Genomic DNA, 21,001 nt, shown 5'->3' with positions numbered 1-21,001 from the left:
TCAGCTGCTGAGTTGCCTGAGTTGACTCATCAGGCTGTTTCCATATGTTTTTATCTGTCTGCTAATAACTTTTACTTTCATATTTTCCTAAGCAGAACTGAACTCCTTGAATCCTTGTTTCAGTTTATTTAAATTAAATGTGATTTGAGTGCAAAGTGATTTCAGAAAATTATATTTTTTTTCCTCTTTTTTTTTTCTTCTTCTTTGGCTCTCTTCTTGCCTTCTTCTTCTTTAGATCTCTTAATGGATCATAGGGCAGATAGCTCACTTGCATTTCTCGTGCTGGATTTTCACTTACTGAAACTTCTCCTTGCCTGATCCTCTGTGGAGCTTTGTAACCACATGGAAGTAGTTTTTCCCTGTGGAAATGGATGTCAGGGCTTCCATTTGGTTTAGGAAGAGCTCTATGTAAAAATGTAATTGCTAGGCATTCCCAGTTCATCTTTTCAGTCCCACATGTTCTTTGGGTTAAAGCATACCCTCTTCCTTGCCCCACTGTTAGAGAATAGGGGCTGGCGTGTTCTCAGTTCTTTCTTTGAGAGAGGAGGTCCATTTGTGCCTGTGGATTTGAAAGAAGAGGTGCAAATAGAGAGTCAAAACAACTTTTTCCTCAGAATTCAGTTTTTATGAGGGACTAAGATCCACTGAGGTCACTGAAGGGATTGCTTCATGATCCTGAAGAGAAGAATAGAGTCCTGTTAAATACTTGTTAAATATGCCTAGACCTCCTGAATCAGCTGTACCCTTTTTTTCATACTCAGATTTAGGTTTAGACTGTAGTTTCTGCTTGCACAAATACTTTGATAAGAACAAATGAAACTCGGTGGAAATACATTGTAAGAGTAGTTGTTGCCTATGTTTGCCTACTTTATTAAGCACATTTACAATATGCTGCGTTTTTGTTTCTCTTCTGATCTAATATAGTAAAAATAGTACATCAAATTAAGTTACCTTCATTTTATACTTATTCAGTAGTGGATGTAGTGTCTTGGAGGATCTGCTTTTTATTTTTAAAACAAATCAAACAAATGAAACGCAGTTATTTCCCAGTAATTTAATTTCTTTCTAATTATAATTTTCAGAGGCAAGTGGTTTTGATATTAGAAAGATGTAGTATGCATTATGCTGATGTTCATTAGGTTAGAATGACATGGTGAATTCACAGAAAGGGAGGGACAACAAATCGTTTGAGAGATTGAATTTGAATTACTGTAATTTCTCATTAAAGCCTGGATTCATTAGTGAAGTATATCAAACGAGGAATTTTCTTTCTCACATTTCAGTGTGATACGTTTTGCAAAAAATGTTTTCAAAAGATAGGGAAGAAATTCTATGAAGCAAAGGATTTGTTTGCCTGTAGATCAAAGTCTCATAGCTAGCGCCATATGATCTTTTTCTTTCAATTTTGCTTACTGGTTTTCTATAGCATTGCTACGCCTGTGAGCTCTGGGTTGGCTTTGCTGCTGCTGTAGAGCTTTTGGGAATGCTGGGGTGGTGGCTGTGGAAGTGTGCTCATGTTGAGTGAAGTCTTGTATGATTGTGTTATCCCAATTTAAGAGGTATAGCCATACCTCTTCTCCCAGGGGAATTGCCTCTTGTTCCCAATGTCTCTTATGCTATTTACAGACATAATGTTAGTAAAATTTCAAGCTTTTAGAAAGCCAAACTGGTTACTACACATCTGGTTCTCTTTGCAGATAGTTTAGCAAATGTGAGGACAGTGAAATCCCCTTGCTCTGAGAAGCAGTGGCAGTTGCATGATCAGCTGCTGTGACCTGATGTTTATTGGAAATTTGGTAAAAATGTAGAGGGAGTGTTCCAAAGGTAAATCCCAAAGTCTTTGTTTTATTGAAAATGCAGTCGCTTTCACGCGAGCTTTTTTTACTCTTTTGAAAAATGGAAGTAGCAGGGTTTTGCAGTGTGTGGAGAAACAAAGCTCTGTTGTCTGTATTATGTGGATTTTCATCGCATAACGTACTCATGGTTGGATATACCTAGCTAAAGTGGGCAGATAATAGATGTAACATTCTGGTTGTGTATCTGATGACTTGAAAAACTGTAGCAAAAAACTGTTTGTCAACCTACCTATTGGGGCATAAGTAGTAAATCACCTATTGGGGTTGAAAGTATCTGTGTTTGGCAGGAGATAGTCAATGAGGAAGACTGATACCCTGTGGATAACGATAGTTTTGCTGCCATTGAAGAATGTCCTGTGGGGAAGGATGGTTTCTGTCTTGTACCTGTGATAGAAGAGATCTTTTGTTATCTGTCCCAGACTATTTGTGGAGCGTACACAATTCGGTGTCATTGCTGAGTATTTGTTTCCCACTTACGAAACAGAACCGTCCAGGAAAATACCTCCAGTATCAATCCCAGCCAACAGCACAGCATTGTGAAGCTTACAGCCTTACAGACTGCATTCCCATGTGCCTCATCCGTGTGTACCCTACCCTGGCTCAGAGGTGGCATCCCACAGGGCAGCCAGCTGTGGGCATGGTCAAGTGCAGAGCCCAGAGAGAATGCAGCTGAGCACAAGAGCAGGAGATGTGTCCTGTGGTGGTCCACCAGCTACAAAAGCTGGGAGGAAAGAAGGAAAGGTTTATTTCTGTTCCCTTCGACAGAGTTTTGAATCTGAGTAACTCGGGGTGAAAGAATTATTTGTGTGGTGGTGATTGTAGTTTGGGTTTTGGGGGTTTTTTGTTAAGCTTGACTTTTTTTTGCTTTTACTACTAACTCCATTGCTATTAAATGTTGTTAATTAAAGCTTTTTGATCTGATTGAGTAATTTAGGCTAAATTTTGTTTGAGTTTTCCTTTGAGCACTGAAGGTCTTACCCTGCAAAGTGCTAAATAACCTTGTGCTCCCACAGCCTCCTCAGTAGGAGCTGAGAACTGCCCCAGGGGGTGGCTGGGTCTTCATGAGGCCAGGTCACACACAGTCTAGCGTACTTTAAAAATATGATGAAGGTTTGCAAATGTGTTTTAGTTAATACATCATGGCCTCTCCTACAGTAATAGTTCCTGTGGCTTAATATATCATTGTAAGTATTTAGTTACAATGTAAAATCTCTATTTTTTCAGAGACCCTCTGATGTTTATGTCCTGTTGTGAAAAGAAGGCTGCTAGTTTTCCTTTTAATTTTGCTGGTGCAAATAAGTGCTGCTGCTTCACTGTTCCATTTCACCACAGGCAGTAATTTCAAATGGTTATACCACTTCTTTTGGGCTTAATGGCACTATCAGATGATGGAAAGTGAGTGACCTTTTCTAAACAGAGCTATCTGTAATCACTCTGCAGCCGAGTTCCTAGTTTTCTGTTGTGGAGGGAACAGCCTCCACAGTAACCTTCTAGCACCTGAGAGGCTGTGAGAGAGATGGAGGAATTTATTGGTCAGGTGCTCCCATGACTCACATCACCAGTACCTCGAATAAACAGTCCAGTGAGCAGTTTGACCCATACATGTGTACTTGTAGGTTTTTCAGGGGAATTCTTTTGAGATGAGAATATGGTGTACCCACCCACTTGTTACCAGTATTACATGAAGGTTTTTCTGTGTGCATTCTCTTCTCTCAAGACCCTATGCCTCAAATTTGAAAAGCAATCTTCACACGTGCTGACAGTTACATTATTTGGGCTCTTCCTACTTGTAACTATTTGCAGTTTGGCATTTGTATGTTTTGTGTGTCCTGACATGCCCGAGATGACACTCTGTATCTTAGTAAAATTGACCCAGATTTTAAGATGCAGATGTCTGAATCAGATTTTTTAAATCTCTGTATTTAGGTTCCTCTGTACAATGGCCTCAGTAAACAGGATGACAAGCACTTGCAGGTTCATTACTGTTTCCACTGATGCTTTCTTTGGAGTCTGGGCCACTGCTAGCTGAGCAGTCCTTCAAGTCAGTGCAAGTGTACGTGGAGTCAGTGAGACATCCAGAAGGAGTTATTCTTCAGTGCTTCTTCAAGCACGTCTTCTTTCATTCAGTAGGTTAATTGGTTTTGTTCTCTTCAAGCCATCTAATTTTTCTCTACATTAAGTCTTCATAGTCTGTCTTTATTAAAGGCTCTGAGGAGATCTTCAGATTAAGAGGTCTGTGTTAGTGAAAGGCTTACTGGTCTTAATCTTGCATTAGTGGAAGACTGAAGTTTTCTGGCTATCTTTGCTTTCATTCTCTAAACTTACTAGAAATGCTTAATAATAGACTGCCTGATTGCAAAAGTTATGCTTTACAAGTTGTTTCTCATTTTCTGGATACTTTCCAAATTTTGGTGATAATTGTGGTGGGTGAATGTGCTAAATAGTGCAAAGAGTAAGGAAGAGATGAAGTGAGTACCTCATGTTTGACAATTTTTAATTGCAGATTTTGCTCATGGAGAAGCTGACAGAAGGATAAACCTTCACTCTTTTTTTCCTGGTGTTTTTGCCTATGAAGTTTCATGGGACCAGGATTTCGTTGTATGTTTTGAAAAGCATTTTCCAATTTTGAGTACTTGAGCATGAGTCCTGTTTTGCCATTCTCTCAAAGGTATTTAAATGCTGGGCTCATAAAAGGTGCTTAGGTAGTCAGATCTCTTTTAAGATACCTAAATTTCTACCAAAATCTGCAACAGAATGGAAGTTTTTATACCTTAGTGAGTACATTGCATTAACTAAAATGGTGGATATGTACTGATAGTATTTTCCAGGGAATATAATCAGTTTAGTTTTCTAACTGCCATTTCTGCACAATTTTTGTTGACTAATTATTTTTAAAATCTGGACTCTAAGCCCTTTTTTTTTTTCAAAACTGCTGATTGTTCCTGCTGATTTCTCTTGGAGATGTAGTGGTTCAGCACATATGAAAGGTAAATCAGTGACTATAAAGCTTTGTAGTTACGGATTGCTTTTTGAGAAAGTGTGCATTTTTTTCTTGCTGGGAGGCATATAGCAAGACACAGCTGGGAATAGAACTATCTCTGCCTTTGCAAGAATACAGGGGCTTCCTAAACCAGTGCTTCATCTGACATGTAATTAGTTTTTTGAGAAGACAGGGATCTAATTAAGACTGGTAGAGTTTTTTTTTTTATCTTTACAAATTAAAATGGTATTTAAAATCTTAACTACATGTTGGGGTAGGGTACTAACATTATCTGCTGTTTTTTGTTCTATAGTTTGCTTAGCATTTTCTGTAGGAATGTCTGCCAGGCAATATTCAAATATGGTATATTTCATAAATACATGGTGATTTTTAAATTATGGTAAGTATGGTAAATTTGGGTATAGTATAAAGTTAATATTCTGTGAATAGTCCTGCATCTTGAAGCAATCTTTGGCTCAAGAACCACCCATATATTTAAAATTGTTCTTTATTAGATGAGCTGTTACTAAATATACCTAAATGAAAAAAAAAAAAAAATAAAATATTCAGTATGCCTCCTATTGCTTTCTGTCATGAAGAAGAAACAGATTGTGTGATATTCAGGATTAGCTAAAATTTGTGAGAAGGTGGAAGAACTGTTTCAGATCCTCGCCAATGCTGCCACTTCAAATATATAAAAAGCTCTTGAACTCAAATTCCCTGCTACTGTTGTTCTGCACCCTATTGAAATATAGTACTGGGTTATGCTTTGAGTTTTTTTCCCTGAGTCACATTGAGAGTTGTCAATGTTGTATCCAACCTACAACTTTGCTCTCTGAGCTACTAGTGAGAAAGGGAGGTTACATTTAGCTCATTAACATTTTACTCATGGAAATTAGCAACGGGAAACAGTTATTAGTAACCTTGCCATTGAAAAATTTTTCCATTAATTTTACTTAAACTCCTCCATCCTGGCTTTAAATGATTGTGTGATTAGCTCTCTACCCATTCTCTCTGGAAGACTAACTCAGAGTTTAATGGGGTTCTCCATTTCTGATAGTCAGTCAAGTTTTACCTTCTCCTCTAATTTCACATGGATATGGCTTCCCATTCTCCCCTGAGCCATTGTGTAAAAATTACACCCATCTTCATGCTGATACTCTGCAAAACACGTTGCAGCAGTCATCACATTTCCATCCTGCCTTGTTTGCTCATTGATTTGCCATACTCTGAATACTTGGTTGCCTGGACCCACATAAATATTTTTGACCACTGGCCGTTCTTCCAGATTTGTGATTGTTTCTTGATGATTGCTGTATTCCACTCAATTTACTGACATCTTTCTAACATTAAGGACACCAGGACTGAATATTGTGTTAGAAGGGCACCTGTGCCCTCTGACTGAAATGCTCATACCTGGAAAGAAAGGAATAAAAACCCATTTTGTTGTCCTCTCAAAAACTGAGTTTTGCATTTTATTTGCTGTTTGTGAGTGCGTGCTCTTCCATGATGACTGTGTAGTGGCAGAGATAGGTATCCCTGTAATTCTTGGGTCTCTTGGGCAGAGGAGACAAACCCCACTGGCGTTGCCCCAGCCATGTGGCATTGTCCTTTTGTGTCTCTAACCAAAGAAATCAGAACGTTTTTGACCATGTTAGTGCAATGGGACAGGAGGATGAGCCAACCCTGTAGGTTTGCAAGCAGTCCTTGCACCTGTGTGCAGGAGCAGCAGCTGTTGCCTTGGATTTAAATGTGTGCAGGATATGGGTCAGTGCTGTACCACAGTATAGTAATTTTCAGAGGTGCTGGACTTCACCTTAATGATTTGAAGATGGGACTCTGTGTACCTGTAATCAATGGATAAATAATAGGCTGTAGGTATGCCAGTGGTCCTGAATTATGTGAATGGATTATATTGGCATAAATAAACTGCTATGGGCAATTTCACAGGCAACATGTATTAAAAATCTTGCTCTGTGTGATTTTGTCACGTTGAATGTGTGTACTTTTGGTTTAGAACAGTTTTAAAAGCAATGGTTTGGCATTCAAATAATATATTTGGAAGTTATATATTAAATTTGTACTAATGCTAATGGGAGCTGTGAGTATGGAAAACAGAGAAAAGAATAATTTTAGTTCATAAATACAATATTTCAGCTGTACCAAGATGTATTCAGGGCTGACTTTAGGGGAAAGGGAAAAATTTGACTTCTGTGAGATGTATCAAAGAATGGGTGAGAAAAAGAGTATTTAAATTTTTTACTTTTTCCCTGCACGGCCCTGCCTGTTGCACATCTAATTAGATAAACAAGCAAAATGCCAGCTAATTAATGAATGTGTAGAGTGGTCAAAGACCAATGCCTAAGACTTTCCTCCTTCTCTGAGCACTGCATGCAAAGGAAAAGGGCCCTTCTGCTTGGTAGGGATATAATGAAGTTAAACAGTGACTTACACGGGCTTAATTTTTGGTTTTCATAACTGCTAAAATGCTGAAATTATAAAATTATCCGATAAAATTTCTTATGTCAAGCTTCTCTCTTCATGGATAGCTGTAACTGTTCAGCTTGCAGTTTACCTTGTGTAAACTCTGCTTTGGGGTTGTGATTTTTTTTCTTTTTGTGTCCTTTTATTTTAGTTTTGAAAAATAAAAACACAAAGGCTTTGTACAGGGGCTGGACAAGATGTTACTCTTCAACTGATCTGAATTAAAAATCCTATTACTTGAATTAGAACCACAGGAGGCTCAAAACAGCCTTCTAGTAGGAACAATGTGGATCAAACCCTCATGGCTTTCACATAACTCTTAACTGGCTTCAAAAAGAGTATATCACAGCATCTTCTAACAGCAGTGCTCCAAATGAATGAAAAGATGGAAGCTGATGAGAGAAAAAACTTTATTCTCTAAACCCACCCACAAAAAACCACCCATAAAATTATGAACAGCGCCCAAAAAAATCCCAAAACCCCAGATTAAAACAAAATCAACCTCTAGAAAGCACATGGTGGAAGAAAATTGAGCCCATCATGTAAATAAGGTGTCTGAAGACGCATTATGCTACATGCTGCTCTAGCTGCTGCTGAGCTGGGCGAAGAGGTTACTGTTCTGAGTTTTTTAGTACTCTGTTTCCTAGGGAAGACTGGAAAATTAAAAAAAAAGACTCTTCTTTATATTTATGACATAAATATACTATTTATATAAATATATAAATATACTTCTCATATATTTACATGAGAAGTATAAAATGTGTCCATGTCGAGAGGTGGGAGCTGCACCTGGTCAAACAGGGCAACTTGAAAACAGGAGGCTTTAGTAGTTCTCAGTGAAATGGTCAGATTCTGGAACAGTCTGATTGTAGGGAACCTGGTTTTGCTGATGAAGACGTACTTGCATGTCACTCTTTCCAGAGTGACACACAGCACGTACATTTCCACCCCAACAAGTGTTCCTGATTTGCTAATTTTACTTTCAGAAGTGCCCTCACGTTTGCTTGAATAATGATCAACTTGTCGTAGATGATGTTGTAGAATTTGATGTATTTACTAGAAGTTTTTGTGCCTTTTTCACAGGTAGCTTTGCTAAAGGGAAGTGTTTGAGCTGCAGTTTCCCGTGTCCCCTTTATTTGAATGACATGGTAAATCAAGCAGGGTTTTATGAGTAACATTCCCCATTTGATTCAGGTGCACTTCAGTTTCATCAGAGGACCAGCAGCTCAATTATTCTTAGTGACAAATGCAAGCTATAATAATTTTGACTCAGCGCCTCTGTACCCCCAGGTAATGTCAAGAAACGAAAGCAGTGCCATTTTTGACGCACTGACACTGCTCATCTCTCTTTGGAGTAGTTCTGATCTGTCATCAATAGATGTGCCTGGGACTTTTCGTATGTCATCACACACGCACATTCTCCATCATCCAGAGGAAAAGATTACTCAGAATCACTTGTTATTCTTTTCTGTATAATTGCTGATGCATCATGGGAAGTTATGAGGTATGGTGAAAAGGGCTTGTGCAGAAATTTCAATTCTTTACAGGCACCCGTCTAGCAGCAAAAATAGCTGTGACTAATGCCGGGTCATCAGCTGTCGGATCACAAAGAATACAGAAACTCACTGAACTAAGGTGTTTCAGGAGATCTAAAGTGGCCTGAATATCTAAAAAAATTGCTGAGATGCCGACGTGTACAGTCAAAACATTTTAAAGGGTACTTCAAAAGTTGTTTAGAAATCCATTAAGATTGTTTTAATAAAGAATCTAGTAAATGGTATGGATGTGAAATGGTTGTCAGTCCAGTTGTGTAGCAAGATGCAAATATTAAAAAAAAATCAAGGGAAAAAAGTGTTTAAAGAGATTTGCAACCTTTGGAATACATACTGAATTTTTTAGCTTGTTTCTAGAAAGTAACAGAAGTGTGGTAGAGGGCCAGAAGTCTCTTATTTTCTGTGCAATTTGCCTGTAATCTTCTTTGACAAGCACTTTAAAGTCTCCCTTGGACTTCAGTGGGGGATTTAAGTTCAAATTCTAAATTCTGTAAAAGAAAATAAATCAGTCTTTAATATTGTGAGATTATTCTTGCTGTACTTGACTGGCAGTCACTTATTCCATAGCTGTGCTAATATATGTATGAAAACCCAAGTCCACCTCCTTTTTATTTTTGTCTCATTAGTGGTTTCTGATGCTTTCTCCCGGAAGATGAAGTTGTTTTTCACTAATTGTTATCCTATTTAATGACATCAGTTTTAAAATCACTGCTTTAAAAAAGGTGAAAGTCCTGTGCTTCAATAGTTATTTTCCCATGTGAAAAAGCAAAAGCCTGTGTAATTATTTGTATTTTAAAAAAAACCTCATGCAAATTTTTATTTCCAGAAGCATATTATGAGATAGGCTCTCTTCTGTATTTCTGTTATGATTCTAACATTGTTCATCTGTCAGTGTGTTTTAAGATACACGTCACTTTGTGGTTAATGTTTTATGCAACTGAAACATTTACTTAATTATGTTTATGGTTTTGTCATCACTGAGACTGTATTGTAGCAGTATCGTGAGTGAATGGAGCGCAGTGCCTACTGGCTTGTATTGGCTAATAGCATCCATGGATTCACCAAGTTTTGTGAACTTTTTTTGTTGTTTCCCTCAGCTTTAGCAAGGCTTTGGTCAGTGTCTCTCACAGTTGCCTCGTGGCAAGCTCAGGAAGTGTAGAGTGGGTGAGAGAGCAGCGAGGCTGATGGAGAGCTGGCAGAAGAGCTGACCCCAGAGTGCTGTAATCAGTGTCACGGGGTCTTGTCACCAGTGGTGTGCTCCAGGGGTCAATACAGGGCCCTGCACTGTTTAACTTCATTGGTGGCTTGGAGGAGGGGTAGATGCTTCCTGTGGTAGTTTGACATTAATTGACATTTAGGAACCAGAAGTAAGAGCCACCCACAGAAGTGGTTTCTTTGGGAGAAGCTGCTGGGAGCTTCCTCTGTGCCTGAGACAGGCCGAAGGCTGGGCTCCTCTGAGAACTGACAGCATTTTGCACCATTGAAAATCAGATCTGCCTCTGTGAATATTGCCTTTTAAAAACCAAACCCTTCCCAAGGGGGGCTGAATCCTCCCTGGGGAGCGCGCCGAACCCTTTCCAGCGACACCGCCAGGACAAACCAACCCCCAGCTCAACTGAAATTCTGCTGCAGCTGAATTTACCAAAATCTACAAAACAAAAAGGGGGGGAGCCATCAGCTCACAACATACTCCCTCTAAGTGCTAATCTAACTACTAAAATCCGAATACAACCACCAAAAAATCACCCAACATAAAGAGCTCCAACCGCTACCCCAACAAAAATCACATAACCATCCACAAAATTAAACAAAAAATTTAACCTTTTCAATACACAGATAAAACCTACAAACCTGATTCCTCTCTTCAAAGAAAAAAAAAGCAATGGCATGTATAAAAGCAACATAAAAGTAACAAAAACAGTAAAAGAAAGTCAAACCTCAAATAAAAAAAAAATAAAGAAATATGGAATAAAACTGAAATTTTCTTTTAGTAAAACCATAAAAATAAACAATATTATTTAATTTGTTTTATTAATTTATTAAATCTTATTTAATTCATAAGAGTATAAGAAAATTAAGTATTCAGGCTGTAAACCCAAACAAAAACATCCATTAATAAAGCTAAATAAATGTTAAAATAACATTTTAATCCCATAAAACACTTAGAAATGTTAATAAAAATGCTTTGCCGCCAGAGAGAGAAAAAAACTCCCTCTGTGCCCAACAAAAATCACAAAAACAAATAAAAAAATTACCTTTAAACAATTCATCCTTAAAATAATACCCCATAAATTCATAACCCATAAACACACCTTTAAAAAAGCTGTAAAAATAAAAGAAAGTCACAATAACAATTTTTTTTTCCCAAGCAACTGCTATTTGTAAAAATAAAAAACCACAAAAAACCTGTTTCTTGTAAAAAATATCTATAACATAACAAAATAAAACCAACAAAACCTCCTCTCCCTACAAAAATTGATTAAAAACTATTATATAATTAATACTACTTTACCATCCCATCGGTTAAAAAAAACATAAATTAGGTAGGGAGAGGAAAAGTTTCTAAAAGTTCTATTCTGATGTTTCATATTCTTATAATCCTGTTAATAAATTTCTTTATTCCTTTTAAGTTTTGAAACTCTTTTACCCTTCTCTTAGTCCATATCTCACAACAAAAAATCAATGCCCCAGTAATTTTAACCAACACAAAAACCCACCACATTATTTAATACATTAACCAAAAAGCTCAACAAATCTAAGCCTCTGCACCTCCCCAGGGAGTTCACTGATGACAGAAAGCTGGGAGGAGCGGCCGATACCGCAGAGAGCTGTGCAGCCCTTCAGAGGGACCTCGACAGGCTGGAGAGATGGGCAGGGAAGAACAATCAAATTCAGCAAAGGAAAATCCAGGGTCCTGCACCTGAGGAGGAATGATCCCATGCACCTGTACAGGCCAGGGCCTGACCTGCTGGGAAGCAGCTCGGTGGAGAAAAACCTGGGGGTCCTGGTGGACAACAAGCTGACCATGAGGCAGCAGTGTGTCCTTGTGGCCAAGAAGGACAATGGTGCCCTGGGGTGCATCAGGAGAGCATTGCCAGCAGGCAGAGGGAGCTGATCCTGCCCCTCTGCTCAGCCCTGGTGAGGCACATCTGGAGAGCTGTGTCCCAGATGAGGGAGCCTGTGGGCTCCTCAGCACAGCAGAGACATGGAACTCCTGGAGCAGGTCCAGTAGAGGGTTACAAAGATGATGAAGGGACTGGAGTATCTCTGTTTTGAGAAAAGGCTGAGGGAGCTGGGGCTGTTCAGCCTGGAGAGGAGACAGCTGAGAGGGGACCTCAGCAGCGTCTGTCAGTGCCTGCAGGGAGGGGCCAGAGGAGGGACCAGGCTCTGCTCGGTGGTGCTGGGCAATAGGACAAGAGGCAAGGGGCAGAAACTGATGCACAGGAAATTCTACCTGAATATGAGCTTTTTTGTGCAGATGACCTGGCACTGGAACAGGTTTACCAGAGAGGCTGTGTAATCTCCTATAAAGAAGATACTCAAGAACTGCCTGGATACAAGCCTGTGCCATGTACTGTGGGGTGTTCCTTCTTGGCCAGGGAAGCTGGACCAGATGACCCACTGTGGTCCCCTCTAGTTTGACCCATTCTGTGATTCTGTGATATGTAACAGAATAATAGCATAGCTGAGGTTTGAAAAGGCCTCTAAGATCATCAAGCTCAACTCTTAACACATCACTACCACATGCACCACTAAACCATATTCCCAAGTGCCACATCCATGTGCCTTTTGAATACTTCCAAGAACGGTGGTTCCACCACTTGTCTGGGAAGTTCCAATGCCAAATCACCCTTTTAGAGAAGAAACAGAATAGATTTTGTCTTACGTAATTGTAAATGAAATTTATAAATGCATTCTAAAATTCTCAGTATTTTTTTTTGCTGAAGACAAAAGTGAATGCCAGCAGTAGCTGTTCACAAAATCTGCCAGGCAATAAAATGCAGAATGCTGCCGCAGTTCTGTGCATGTTTCTGAGTATGAGCTTCAGTGGACCACTTCCTCAGCTGATGTGTGCAAAGTGAGATACAATCTTTCAAAAGCTTCAGAGTGGAAATCAAGAGTATTTTTCCCATACTTGTGTCGTTTAAGAGCTCCACTGAAATGTAATGAAGTGTTTCGCAGCACAGCACTCATACATACCAAGTGATGGAGTATCTTGCTAATTTACTTGTTCATGATCTGTTGAAAAACCTAACATCACTCATGCTTGTGGCAGTTGAACACCAAATGGGGAGGTTTTTATTCAGTTTCTTTGTCATAGCTGTACATAACACAGTAGTATTTTTTGCTTATTTTTCTGTTGTTGTTATTTTATTTGCTCGGTTTTCAACATAAAATGGAATGGTTATCTTCAGGCTGTGACTTTATAAGACTTGTCTTTTGGCAATACCATTTTGCCACAGAAAATTGCTGCTTCTGGCTTCCAAGTCTCTTCTGCTGTTATTTGCATGAATGTAATCTATGTACAAATTGGAAGAAAGACTTGACATTGAAGTCTTCTGCAGTGTGTATAAATATTAGTTTTGAACTGTACTTCTCTTCACATAGTCTAATTCACATGAGTTAAAAAAAAAAAAATTCTTTTTTTTCCTGTTAACTAATCCAATTTTTTTGTGTAAATAGTGTATCTAGTTTTTCATCTGATCAGTGCCTAAATGCCTTCAACTTCTGCCAGTTCTCAGACACTTTTTCAAAGGTCATCTATTTCAGAAATGCAATCTGAAAGTTTTGTTTGAGTGCAATCCCACAAAATGTCTTCTGAAAATCCTAATTTCTATTCTGTATGTGTGATGTGATTTATTGTCAGGTTATAAGGTTTCAAGGTGGATCTCAGAACAGAGAATGCTGAGAGTGGCTTGTGTTCATGGTGAAAGCCTTTGAAACCAATTTTGGTTTTTTGTTTGAGGAAAAAGGCTGGTTAGAAGTAAAGCAATACGAATGGTGTGGTTAGAGGATCAAATGGTGGTCTTGTTGAAGTAGAAAAGGTGACTAAAGGCTGTAACAGTAATAAGAATCCACTGAAGAATTTGTAAGAATTTTCAAAGATAAGAAAACAAAAACTTGAAGTATTTACTGTATAGTTGTTCAACATTCATGAAATGTTGATCTGCTGTGGCATGTTGTGTGCCAATACTGAAAATGTATGAATGTTGTGAGTTCATAGCTAGTTAGTGGTGAAAGAATACAAATCCAGTTGCATATTTTCATCTGGATCCTATTCCTTTCTACTGTTTCACCTAGAAAAGAGTAAAACCATCATGTCTCTATCATGTTGTACTTTCAGAAATAATATGTAGATCATTATTTGGCCCAAAGTTGTTACCAGCATACTTTTTTTTTTTTGTATCAAAGTTTCAGTAATATTTTTTTCATCTCACCAACTTGTTCAAAAGCTGACACAGGCATACAATCAATACTACAGTAGCATTTCATATTTCAAGTTTATTCATAGATTGCTTTCCTGAGTTTTAGTATTCTTCTTAAGGTGTAAAATTTTGTGCTTATTTCATTACATCGTTGATGAGCTAGATCTGAGATTTTGTCATATCGTAAGCAAAATCTGCTGTGAATTCTGTAGCTTCAGATGTATTATGATTAAATCCTATTTACTCTCTTTTTGTATTTTGTTCTAGATTGGCATTACCATCAGATTCCACATGACAAAATGTGATGACATGTTTTCTTTCTTCATCAAGTTTGCAAGCAATAACATTAGGACATAGAGCTCAGGCTCTAATAGAGATGACTAAAACTGGAATGGAGACTAGATCACAATTTCCACACTTAATAAGGCAGTAATCAGTTGTTGCCACGGGACAGAGCTGGTTGAATTATCGTAACTGTTCTATAGGCATAAATCTTAGACTTGCACCAGATGCTTCACACTGTTCCTGCTGTGCAAAACAGCTGGAAATTCAGCTTATAGGATTTCTTTCTTAGAGAGGGACAATGGGTGGCATAGAGCTGAGATAACCTGAAATTGATGGGAAGCTACATCCCAGATACTGCATCACTGTTGTGGCTTTAGGATGCGTACCTGATCCTTGGCTTTGTATCATGATAGGTAAAATTGCAGTTCAAGGCTTGGGAAGCAGTCTTACAAATGGAAGTAAGGAGGTGAAGCTAGCTGGTTTCCTTTTTACGAATGTGCTTTGCTGCAGTAGGTTTTGCTTTGCTCTCTTCTTCAGTTTTCATGAGTATTTTTCTTTGCCCTGGAGATTCAGTTTTGGGGTAACATTTTGCCTGGTAGTATAATAAGTTAAGACTTTCCACACCTTTTTAACGAGCTTTGAGAAATTGTACTAATGTCAAATGCAGATGAATCTGCTTATTTTACATTCAGTTGGGAAAGATTAATTTGAAAAATAGCAATTATGTGTTGCAAACCCATCTAGATGATGAATTAGTTCTCCAATGGAGATGAACTCTTGCAGAGTAATTTTTTCTGCAGAAGGAATAGATATGGTTAAAACACATTGGAAAATTCTTGCAATGAGACCCCTGTGAGTAAAATTGTTACTAAGCCAAGGCTGTCAATGATAATATTTCAAGCAATAAGAAGTTTGCATTAAAAATGTAAAACATGACAGTTCCCACTAATTTCTCATGTAGTACTTTATTACTTGTTAAATAACGAAAATTTTACTAGGCCATTTTGAGTACGAAGCTTGTTCTAAGCTTAACGGTCGAGAAACATATGTACTGCAAGATGTCTTCTGCAGAGGGTCTGAGCTGAGTAAAACAGAAATAGCACCATCATGGAGGGTTTGTTTACACCCAAGAGTTTAACTGTTCCTGCAGCTAAAGCAATATAACTGAACGAGCAATGGTGAATGTGTTTATGGGAAGGGGAATAAATTACACTGCTGGAAGCTGTATTTAGTAACTGCAATAAGGTTGTACAGAGGAGCTGCATTGCCAGAAGGAAGAATCACTTCCCTCACTGGAATAATCATGTTGTACTTCTGTGTGAGGGCCATGCCTAAATTAATTCCAGTTGCATTTCTGGGTTCTTACATGAGGAAGCTGCTTCAATAAAAGCTTTCTTTGGCTTTGGGAGGATTTGACACTGAGAGGTGTTGAACATCTGCATAGTCACTGAAGTCTGTGCTGTTTAAGGTGCTGTAAGTCATCACGGTCTTATGTTTGTGGCTTGGCTCTAAATCTTGTTAAAGTCAGTGGGAAAATGCTTGGGTGGCTGGAGGGCAGAAACCATTGGAGACCTTTGTTTGCCTGGTCTATCTTGTTCTCTGACAAATCAGGTGTGCAGGCAGTAGGAAGCAGTTTATCCTGAGAGCAGAAAAATGTGCTGAGGGGTGACCATGTGTGACAATCACAGAGGCGAGCTGAGATAAAAATCCAAGTGTTGTTTTTTTCAGAAGTTTTATTTCCACTTTTTGCTTCCATGGTCCACACATAACTAACACAAGATGACAAGCTGAAGGAAAGAACTACCACCTCTTTCTTGGGGGGGGGTGCAGGGGATTTATTCTCCTTACTGCTGGTTTGACTGGGCCCTGGGTCAGATTCTGAGTTCGAACACTCAGGTTTGAGACTGTTTCCAACTTGCATTTTCATTAACCTTTTAATTTATTCCGCCTCACAAGACAAACAGTATGTTGTTTGGTTACTAGTTTCCGTTTGGCAGCACCACAGCTGCTGCTGGCAGAGATAACCACAATGAAGAAAAAAGGAAGAGAAAGCTCAGTTCCGTCGGGTTTTCTGCACATTGACTAAGCAGAAGTTAACTTTGAAATCAAAACCAGCTTCAAAGTTATGTTAGGTTGCTGAGATCCTTGCCCCAGCTGAGTTTTGGGTATCTGCACTCACAGAAGTTGTGAGACCATTCAGCCCCTGTTCCTGTTCTCAATATTACAACAAAGCCATGCACAGAAATTCTGGAGGCAGTGAAGAGGTGTGACAGCAGCCAGTCTAAAAGAGTAAGGCAAAAGTTCCTCTTTCAGTAGTAGAAGGAAGAAGTCATAGTTATAAATGTTTCTAGAAGATGGGGTTTGGTGAGAACAGGCACACAGTTAAATTTTTGGGAATTTTTTGGGGTATTCTTACTTATTTTCTGCATCACAGAGCAAAATTCTCTATACATGACTGCACTGAGATATAACATTTCCTTATTTTGGAATACTTCCTTATTTAAAATAGTGATATTTTACATGATGACAATTTAATTAGATTTAAATAACCCAGTCCTTAGAGAAAATACTCCAAGATGAGGGGATACAGAAGCTGTCTATTCAAAATGCCTAAAACGTAATTAAAACAGAAAAGTCATAAAATGTTGAATTTGTACTGAGATGGGATTTTAAACAACAGTTGTGTGGCAAAATCCATGGTCAGCTGTAATAAATGCTCCTTCTGCTTCAATTTATGACAACACTTGCAGCTGTTAAAGAAACAGCCATCTTTGTGTGTTAAACAATACATAAAGTATTCTAGAATGGCTGGTGTGCAAAAACAGGTGACAGAGCTGCATGTCAATAGATCGACTCGCAGAAGCAAGTGTGAGGGACCTACTTTCTCATATTGATTGCCTCTTACAGTCACTGGATTGTGAAAGTGGAACTCATTTAATGGAAACCCTTGAGATGGAAACAGGAAAAATCATACCTGGCTTCGGTTTTTTGTCCACATGGAAGCTGTATTCATATTATTTAGAAAGATCATCTGAAACAATTTTCAACAATTTTTTAGAAAGTGCAATACATACCAAAATTTCTTAAGAGGACTGTACTATCCTGCTTTGGCTTAACTCACTACAGACATGGACCCACACCATATATTATTTAAATGTGTAAGTTGACACAATACATAGGATTTAGAATTGGAAAGAATATGAATTATGCAACAGAAATAGTTGTGCTTCAATGTTGAATCAGTGTGTTTCATAGTTGGATGTTTTTAAAGCAAAATTAAGACGTACACTAAACTTAAAACCAGAAGGACTTGGTGGGTAGCTAGATAACTGAGCAAACCATCATGCCCAGTTGTCCTGCTCTCAGCAGGGAGTTTAGTGAAGATCTCACTGGAGGTTAGGGAAAAGCAGCTGTGAACTGAGCTGCAGAAGGTGCAGCTCTTGAGTGCTTTTGATGGTGTTTTTGAGTGACGGTTTTCTGATGAAGCGGATTCAGGGAATCCACACAGTGAAGCTGCTCTTCGGTGTGACTGTGGCTCTCTCAAATATTAATCTGAACACAGCCTGACAAAAAGGTACAGATACTATGTAAAATACAGAGTTTTGGTGGAAGAAAGGAGCCCAAGACATCCAGAGACTTTGCTGAAACTAAGAGAAATGTACAACAATGGAGAAAGGCCTCCTGCTGAGTCTTGAGTCAAACACAAAATCCAGATAGATGAAAAAGTGGGCTTTACTAGTTCTCTAGTTCTGGTGTTCAAAGAGTGACCTTTTTTTTTAATCAGAAGTACACATATTGTGAAATGTTACTCTAAAGGGAATATAATGCAGCCTTGATACTCCTTTTAAGAACGCTGAAATCAGGATGTGCCAATTTAGCAAAGTAAGCTTTCAAAATGGGCATGACGCTTTTTATTTTCAGCTGAGCACTTCAAAAGCCATCAAAATTGATGTTACCTTCTGTTCTGGGAACTGTCAGGAAGCTATAAATAAGCATAAAATAATACAGGAGCAGGAAAAAGTGTTGTGCCAGCAGTTAATGTTGTTTCTAATTTTGTTGTTGTTTTTTTTTTTTCTTTTTTACAGTGTGTCCTATTCAGTGCATGTCTCTGAGGATTACCCAGGTACAGTGCAACATTCTTGCCCATGACACATGTACACATGTTACCACAATTTGCTGTATTTAAATGAGAACGGGTGTTGATGTCTTCCAGGTGCATCTTGTACTAATCATCTTCCATCAGTTAAGATTATTTTCACAGTCACATCTCCTTTTCAGGCATCATTTATCAGCTGGGTCAGGGTGAGAACACAGGTTCACGAGTTTCGGCAGACTGTCGCTTGGGGTGCTGCAGCCAACACAGACAGGGGTGAGAAAGTGCCCAGCTTGTCTTTGGCATGGTAGATAAAGCTGGAACTTTCAGGAGCCTGAGCAGGCTGGCACAGGGCCAGCAGAGCACTTGTGTTTGGGACCCTGATGAGGCTGCTCGTGTTGTCCAGGTTAAGCCTGCAGACTGTGCGCTGGTGCCGCTCGGGGTCAGCCGGAGCCAAGCGCTCGTGTGCGGCTCTTCACTAGGGCTGGCTCGCACAGGTGTTCCCAGCACAGCCTCCCCTGAGTACTCCGAGCTGGGCTGGCAAAGGTATTTATTTGTGTAACCACGTGGCCAGCCTTGACAGGGGGTGTTATTCATAGGAAACAGAAGCAGGTAAGAACAAAAGCAAGTTTTCAGGGAGCCTATTTCCCCAATTTCCTTCACAAAGGCACTGCACAGATACTTCAGGCAGCACAGGCTATCAGAAGCAGGAGGAGGGAAGCAGGGATGACAGGTGCTGTGCAAATAAAGGTTTATGGAAGTACTGTTGTACTGCGCCACATTGTGCACCAGTGATTATTTAACAGTGTAAGTACCATGAATGATATGAAATCCTCTGTCCTTTTTTGATCTTTATCTGTAGCTTTTCTGAAATGTTTCTGAAAGAAATACAATTTCTTTTAGAAGCTCTTAAGAAGTATGACTTTGATCTTCACTGATAAGCAGCAGATTCTGATCAAAACACCAGTGTTTGAAGCAGATACAGAAAAAATCAACAGTGGTGCTAAAAACAACGGATTCTGTGAAAGAATACTAACAACCTTTATTAGATTTATTCTTCTAACCAGTGAAAACTGTGGAGGAGAATAATATTAGTCTGTTCAACATTTAGAAATGCGAGAAACTGAGATTCATACAATGCACAGTCACACCAGTGATAAATGGATTTACTGAATCCTGCATTGAGCTGACAGTGAATGGAGGGACAAATAGTTGAAAAAAATCTTCACCATGTGTTGTTAACAGTTTCTTCCATTAAATATCACAAAGTTTGACCTCTGGGAACCTCTAAGTAAATGGTAAGCTGAAGCACTGAACCAGCAGCAGTTACTTGCACAGCCCATGAGAGCTCATTTCCTGGCAAACTCTTCTGTCTGGTAGACCTCAAAATTTCCTTGTGGGTGTTATTTGCAGCATGTCTTGATAGCCTACAAGCCTGAGTGACTTTAGTGTCCCTAAAACCTGATGAATATTCTGCGCCATCGCGCCCTAAATTTTACAGGCAGATAGCATTTGAACATTTCACACTGTAGTTTGGAGTGGAGAGTAAAGCAGTACATGTTTACTGATTAAAATCCAGCCCTTCAGGGCTTTAGATGAGATGATTTCATTCACATCTCAAGCTTTTGCAGAATATATGTGTGTTTTACGATGAAGAGATGTTCAGTGTGTTGGGAACGATAAGGACTTTTTGCCATTTTACAGCTTTGATCATAAAACACTCGCTTTGACTCGATGAGCCTGATTCTTTGTCACCTGTTTTTGTCCCAGATTTCTAACCTAATGTTATCACTGACTCTGTCTGCCTTCTCTGACATGTATCTTAAGAAAGGTTCTAAGGACATGTCAGGCTGTGATGGTATCAAGTCTGGGAAGCTCTGTGCGGATGTTCTCAGCTGGAAGGTGTTTTTCAAGTAGTGCTGTAAGTTGATAGAGTTGATAGAGCAGCACGTGCACTCAAATTAAATTTCTCACAGGATAAACCTTTACAGATTAAGGTTTAAGTCCATTAGTGCATAGCTACAGAAAGGTTGTACCCTCTGTAGATTAAGACTGTATAATACAGAGTGGATCAGATTTGTAAATCCAAGACAAGGCTGTCAGAGTTGATCATCAGATAAATTGCTAATGTGTGCAATAAATATATGAAAATAGAATAGATTAGGCCACTCTACAAGTGATGTAACTCAGCTAAAAGGATACCCCAAAAGTAAATTTTGGATACTGAAAGAAGAGCCTTGGGTAGTATACATACTCCCACAGCCTGCTTTGCTGTAATGTATGCAGCATCACCACTTTGGTACTGACAACAGTGTGTAGCTGTT

The 21,001-nt window shown here is 38.9% G+C and overlaps 1 protein-coding gene across 3 annotated transcripts in view; it reads left to right on the top strand.

The window, feature by feature from the left end:
* PARP8 (poly(ADP-ribose) polymerase family member 8) overlaps window positions 1-21,001 on the top strand; it is a 125,571-nt gene that overhangs the window by 37,639 nt on the left and 66,931 nt on the right. For all 3 annotated transcript variants that reach the window (XM_086869950.1, XM_086869949.1, XM_086869948.1), the window contains exon 3: window positions 18,670-18,707. In XM_086869950.1, coding sequence (XP_086726076.1) covers window positions 18,670-18,707 — 38 coding nt within the window. The remainder of the gene's footprint in view (window positions 1-18,669; window positions 18,708-21,001) is intronic.

This window comes from Cyanistes caeruleus, chromosome Z (assembly GCF_971803275.1).
Source record: "Cyanistes caeruleus chromosome Z, bCyaCae1.hap1.1, whole genome shotgun sequence".
Lineage (NCBI taxonomy): Eukaryota > Metazoa > Chordata > Aves > Passeriformes > Paridae > Cyanistes > Cyanistes caeruleus.
The sequence above is the reverse complement of the archived record's forward strand: the minus strand, read 5'-3'. Positions and strand labels throughout refer to the sequence as shown.